Genomic DNA, 7,231 nt, shown 5'->3' on the forward strand with positions numbered 1-7,231 from the left:
CCTTGACTCTGTGTAAGCACTGCTCAGCAATAACGAAAACATCCCTGTGTTATCAATACTGTTTTCAGCATAAATCTAAAACATACAAGCCAGTATGGAAAAAATTAACTCTATCCCAGTCAAAACCAGCACACTTATTCAGAGAAGTGAAATGATCCATCTATCCATGAGTTTGCAATAGAAGCCGAATGACACAAAATAATTTAGGTTTTTATTTTATGTCTTGCATGGCAAAATATGACTGCCATAAAAAACAGCTTATATGCTGCATCAAAGGCATTGTTTGTGCAGAGAAATCAACTTACAGATTTTGTAAGTGGAAAGCTATAGAAAAAAACAGTTAAGGAAGCTTGCATCCGAAATCCTTTATGACCCATACAAAATAAAACTGAAAAAAGGGAAAGTCTGAAACAGGAACTTGTTTTGGAGGAGTGGCACAAACCTCAAACTCATTAAATGGGAAAAAAAGCTCAAATCTTTGAACAACGTGGCAGGATTTTTAACACCTGTCCCTCTTCCAGCAACTCAGTAGACAGTATTGATAATCAATGCTGAGCAAAATCTACTTGTTTTGTATTGATTAATCTGAAGCCAGTAATTTCTACCACAGTAGCCTAAGTAAAATATAGAGACATTTATCTATTTATTTTTACAGGAAATACTTAGAAAAGACGGCTAGTCTTTGTTTTAAAAGACTGTATTTCACTTATGGACATATTGTGTTTCCCTTTCCAGATCCCCGGGGATAGTGCCTGGTGGCCAAAGGCAGCCAGGTAGCTGTCAGGCAGGCTGGCTGGCACAGGCAGCAGGACTGGACCAGGTCCCAGGTAGCAAGGAGCTTCACATATAATGCTGGAACAGAGAGAAGCCTGGCAAGCAGACAATGCACTGTCAGGGAGCATGCAGAGCTGATGCAAAACAGGTTGCAAGGCCAGACCAGGGACTATTCTAATATACGCTTCATGGATTTTTTTTTTCCCTGCCTTAAATTCATGTCAATACAGTAGCTCTCTAGGTTTTAAGTACCTGAATGTTTCCAAGACTGTGCACAGATGCTCTGGTTTGAGTGGGTGAGTGATGGTCATGTGAGGCAGAGAGAGAGACACTGATAAGATGAATTTGAAAAGAGAAGTTCAAGAAGTGGCAGAAGAAAGGAGAAACAGAAGATGCAGGGGTGGAAGTGAAGAAGAGTGGGGAGAAAAGGAAAGAGATAGGAGGTGAAAAGAGAAAGGAACGGAAAATGATGCAGAGGTATATGCTATATTCTCCTCTAGGAAAGAAAAAGATAAAATGAAGAAAGCGAAGCAAGGACAACAGAAAAGATCCATGAATCTGGGCGACATGAATAACATTTACTTAAAATGTTAGTTTAATTAACTGGTCTTAATCAAATAATTCAGTCAACTCTTGACTGAAGTGTACCACTACAATACCATTTTTGTGGTATTTGATAATTTATCAAATAGTTACAAAAAATAACAGTAAGGTTGAATAAATATTTTCCACCTTTGTCTTGTTATTTGATTACTCCAACTAGAAACCCTATTTAAAAACAAATAAACCTAGTACTTAAACCAAATTCTGGTAGCTTATTACTTATCAAGTGATACTTACTGATTTAATTTAGTACTTCCTGATTTTGTTCCCCACAAAACAAAAGAATGTATGGGAAGAAAATAATATATGGACAGTCAGTTTAAACTTACATCTTAAGTTTTTGTTTATAAGGAATGTGTTTCAATTACTATAAAGTACTATAAATAAAAACAGAATATCATGAAGAGAGTTGTATTGGTACAACACCACTGGTGCAAACTTGCACCTGCAACAACTCTTAAGCCTATTCTGAATTCAGATCGTCCAGGAAATAACTCTTAATTGCCCTCACTGGTCTGTCTGCAGAGGAGTTCACGCAAGTTTTTCCTTATCTGTGCAAGGCATAACATCAGTCCAGCTATAGTTTAAAGTGTTGCAACTAGTGCAATTTGGCTAATTTTGCTTAAAACTCCAGGAGCATGCCTGCACGAGTGCTCTTGCAACAGAACAATATGGTAAGAGGGTAGCAATGAGAAACAGAACGTAAAAGCATCTTCCGCTACCATAGATGGATCCAGAAGTCTTTTGCCTAATAATTAAATGATTTATCAATGGACTGTGTTCAGATAATTATTAACAAAACTTCTGTACCCTACTTCTCTCCCTCACCAGCTGCTTCCTAGCACCCTCAAGCAGAACAGGTACTGCAGGCCGTGCAAACGAACGTCACCTGCTTAAGCAGTAAGTCAGGCACACAAAAAATCGTTTGAACCATTTTTTTGGACTTTGCACTGAATTACAAGAAGAGTGCTCAGACAAATCATTCTGTTGCTATGCTAGGGGAATGCCAAAGTCTGGCAGAGGGTTAGTAACAAACAGTATTGGGCACAAGTGGTGGGAGGGGGAACAGCTGTTTTTGCAGTGATCATCTAGTCATGATCCAGGTCCTAGATGTTACCCCATAAGGTTTCAATTAAATAGCATGTACAGTTCCTTCTTCCCTTCAAACGTAGCAAGCAACGACTTTCACGGGAATGACATCAAAGGCATCCTTCTCGCTAGGAGTTTCAATTTTCAAGCCTTTAGATAAGCTATGTAGTTGTATCAGACAAAGTGCATGTTAGGTAAGAAATAGAAGATTAGGATTCAATTAATAAAAAATTTTTTCTTCCTTCTCCCTTGCATCGCAAAATTGAGCTGAGAATGCCTCCAAATTGGCTCTTCATCCCTACGAGCATAGAGGCTGTTTGCAACTTTCTGAATTTACCACAGCAATAAGAAAACACAAATGCCAGACAAAAGTCAGCAGATTTCTCAGGTAACTGATGTACATATGGTTTCCATTTCTGAAGGACAAATAATGTCTGTGGAGCTGCTCTTACACATTGAGCCACACAAAACTCCTATTCCAAATCCGTTTTGTTCCCAGGCCTCCTTAAAAGCTGCATAGCTGATTGCCACGGAAGAAGTCCAACTTCAGAACATGTTGTTATGCCTCAGTTTCGATAGCTTCCCACTCTTTTTCTGCTCCCATGCATGCCAAAATACAGAGAGAGGATCAATGCAATATATTTTTAGTAGCATACTAAATGGTACCAGCTTCTAATTTTATCTAAGGATTAATTCTGTGAGGGGCTAAAGTAGTCAGCAGCAGTTCACAAGAAAAAACCTCAGCCATGTATTGTGATCACATAGAAAAAGACACTTCAAGGATCTAGATGGGATTTAAGCTGAACCTCACAATTTCTAGAGGACAATAGCTAATATCTTGCCGTGCCTTTATTTCTTCCTCTTTTGCTTCTCCTAATTTCTCCTCCCTTTTCTTCCCCCCTCTCCAAGGATCACAAACACATATATAGAGATTGCTCATATAAACCACTGCAAGCTGGCTGCTGACAGCCAGGTAGTACTGGTGGGATTTCCAGTATTTCCCTGGTGGGATTTTTTAAAAGTACGTTGGTTGGTTTCAACAGTACATTGGTTTTCTTCTTCCTCTACACTCTACAGCATTTCATGGAAACAAATTAGTTATGAAAAGTTACTTCTGTCCACAGTCTCTCTATGCACACTATTGTATCAGAGGAGAATGGACGTGGACACATGCCTAGTGCTTGCTCAGTATACAATGAGCAGTAATAAATATAAAAAAATGCCCTCATTCTCACGTTGGGTTTGCCAGGGGAATTAATTTCACTTCTCTGAAAGATCACAAAATAGCAGAAATAGGTACACGGTTCCCCGCCCTGAGCTGTCTCTGCCTACAAAGTGTGCCTGTGACTCTTTTTCTAGGTAAAATTGGACAAGAAGCACAACCTTGGTTTTCTAAAGAAGCTATAGGCAGGAAGAAAATGGAATCTTCTAAGTGAAGGCAATATTTATACATCATAAACAATACAAAAGGCAAAAACTTTTTCCTTGCAATTGTTTTGCAGTTTACCTTTAAAGGAATTTGTTTTCATTCCTCTCAATCCTGGAATAGCTTAAAAAACTATAAAGGACTTGCACTAAATCCTTAGTAATTCCTTGTTTAATATTAAAACATTATCAATTATTATGGCTTCAAAAACACCATCATTATTGTCTGTATGTCCAAATACAAAAGATTTCAATCTAATTAAATATGCATTCCTTTCAGCTATATTTTCCACGTGTACCTGAGAGACTACCAAAGGTATGGCTGTTGAGGGTTCTGCTGAATGACCAAGGCAAGCTATTATGAAAGGTGCAATTTTATGCATTGGGGAAAAAAACCCTTCAAAACAGGTATCAAAATGCATTTTTCAGAGAGAAAATAAAACCCTTTAAAAGAGTAATTATTGTAGAAATGATGTACAGTGAGCCTAAACTACAGAGATAATGTCAGTAGAAACAGTGACAGAATATAGTTTTTCAAACAAATTAGGCAGTGCTACTATTTTTAAAAGATACACTTTTTAAACTTCTTAGATAACTATCAAGGTAGGAAATGCCCCCTCAGATACAGTTTATTTGTACTGAGGGCTACAGAATGCTAAAACTCTAGTCATGCCTTTATGCCCACCCCCAAATTTAACATGTAAACTCATTACAGAAACTTTACAGCCCAAGACTGTAGGTGTGAAGGGGGGTGGCTTGCATAATGACAAGGTGAAGTCACAGAAAGTTGCTCAAAACCCACATAAAAATTTGCCTAATTCATATGAGAGTTGGAGACAATATTGGGAATGGAATATGCTAGCTGGGAAGCAGCTCTGATCAGTGCTCAAAAATATTACTGTCGAAGAGCTTTAGAATAGTAATCATAATGTGCCAAGATCCAACACTCATGTGAAAGCAAGAAAAAATAAGAAATCAACTTGTTGTATTTAATTTCAAAGGAAGGTGAATGATATGTAATTACGATGCTTTTAAAAAGCGCAAAAATCCTTGAAGACAGCATGGAAACTATTCAAAGACACTATCCCAGAGGCTCAGACCATATGCACAGCATTTACTAAGAACTTCAGAAAGACCAGAAAGAATTCAGGCTGACTAAACAAGATAAACAGCAGCCATAAGGATGCTAGTAAGAGCAGAACAGCATCCTTCAAAAAGCTAAAGCATCCAAATAGAGAAAATAGGAAAGATTCTTCTAAACCTTCTAACTGGAAGGTTAGATACAGAAGCCCAAGAAGTCAAGCTAAACAAAGCGAAGAACAATTGGAAATAGCATAAATCTGAAAACTAATAAAGCCCTTTTTAAAGGCATTAGGTGCAGGTAGCCTGCCAGACACTCACTAAAGCTAAAAGATGTTCCAGACATGCAAGAGGCACCCAAAGATAAAGGCAGAGCAGAAAAACAATGTAAATTTTTATATCCATGTTTATTGTGGAGGAACTTGTGAAAATCTAATGCCAGAATTCTTCCTTACAAACAGTGCATCAGATCTGTCTCAAACCAAAATAGCAGTAGATGATTCAACAAATAGACATGAACAATAACAAACCACTCAGATTAGGTGGCATCCACAGAACTCAAAAGTAAAAACCAGCTAACCCCTGGGGAGTTAGCTCTTGCTTAGAACTGCCTTTGCACAAGAGGAGCAGGAAGATGGCCAGTATCATACCTACATTTAAAAGGGTTTCTGGAGCAATCTGGTAACTACTGACTGCAAAACTGGCATCTGTAGAGGCAAGTTAATGGAAACTGTAACAAAGACAATAACTACTGCACTTACTGATTCTTCAGAAAGAGTAATTGACAGCTTTTATATGGACAAGGGAAATCCACTTGATATCATCTACTTGAATCTCCAAGAGGTATCTGACAGTTACTCACCAAAGACTCTTAAGGAAGCCAAGCTGTCTTGAAATATGAAAGTCCTCACATGCATAAAAAACTGGTAAGAAAAAAAGAAATGGACAAGACACACAGATCCCACCTGAATCCGTACTGGGACCTATACTGTTCAACAAATTCAAAACAATCTGTAACAGCAAATGAATAGCAAGGAAGTGAAATTTGCTAAAACGAAGCCATCTGGAAGTATGAAAATAAGGCCCGGTTGTGAAGAACTGGGGAGAGACTTCATTGCACAGTGGCTGTTCAAGAAAGCAGATGATCTTCAGTGCAGAAAAGTGCAGGATAGTGCACATGGGAAAAACACCACCACTGACTTCATATAAACAACAATAGTTCTAGCAAGCGCTACAAAGAAAAGTCACCTCAACATTCAGTAACGGCAAAAAAGCAGTGATAGGAAAAGAATAGAAAACAGAACAAAATAAAAAACATGAGAAGCAACTGAATAAACTTTAAAAGTTTGCAAAAGATTGGTGAGGGAGGCATAACAGAGGAACATAAAATCACACGTGGAACTGAGAACGCGAGTATGCAATGCTGGTTATCTGCCTCTTCCAGATGAAGGTTTTGGAACCATCAGCTAAAACTAGCAAAAGACAGGTTCAAAACAGAGACACTTCTCAACTAGTTAAGCTGATGGTACTATCACTTGTTTAGTTACTTTAAAAAAGTGCTCTACCTCTTTCACAGAAACTTTTTGCACAGCATGCTACTGCATACTTGGGACAAAAAAAAACACCCACCCCAAACCAAAACAAAAAAACCCACGACTTTTTGGGAGAAATGGTGGAGAAGACAGAATTTACCCAAACATATGGTCCCGTTTCTTCACTAAAATACTAATAAAAGTAGTAGACATCTGAAGCATAATTTCACATGGGTAGAAAAGACAGAGAATATATTAAAAAAGTAAAGCCAAAGCATACAGAGGTCTCTTGCCAATAAAGTAGGGTATTTATGCACTGTTCGCTACTACGCTCCACTGATTACATGGATAATTTAGATCCCTAACGTTGAGCTTCTGATTCACACACGTCACATATCAAGAGTAGATTAGCGCAGATTACAGGTATAACCTCCACATTACGTGAAAGCAGACTGAACAAATTACTATTAGGGGATAAGGTGTGGAAGAGTCATTTTGCAGAAAGGGTAGTAAGAAGAAAAGGAAATTAAGGTCTCAATGGTGACTCTCAAATTTTAAAAGGAAACAGTGTACCAAGCCATAGCAGTGGTAGTAAATGTTTTGTGTAGCTACCTGTTTAACAGAAGGAGTGAAACCTAAAGGCTGAGGAAAACAACAAAACACAAATAACTGATTTTCATCTTAAACTGCAAGAAGCTTTGCCTCAGTTTTATCAGTCCTTGGTTATG

At 38.0% G+C, this 7,231-nt stretch overlaps 1 protein-coding gene across 1 annotated transcript in view; it reads right to left on the reverse strand.

Moving 5' to 3' along the window:
• The window catches only part of LOC104078975 (serine/threonine-protein phosphatase CPPED1-like), a 38,084-nt gene extending 31,359 nt beyond the window's left edge, over nt 1-6,725 (reverse strand). Inside the window, 2 exon segments of the mRNA XM_009580821.1 lie at nt 6,664-6,686; nt 6,688-6,725. Coding sequence (XP_009579116.1) covers nt 6,664-6,686; nt 6,688-6,725 — 61 coding nt within the window.
• Between the last annotated feature and the right edge of the window lie 506 nt (nt 6,726-7,231).

The sequence above is a fragment of the Fulmarus glacialis genome, unplaced genomic scaffold (assembly GCF_000690835.1).
Source record: "Fulmarus glacialis isolate BGI_N327 unplaced genomic scaffold, ASM69083v1 scaffold29976, whole genome shotgun sequence".
NCBI lineage: Eukaryota > Metazoa > Chordata > Aves > Procellariiformes > Procellariidae > Fulmarus > Fulmarus glacialis.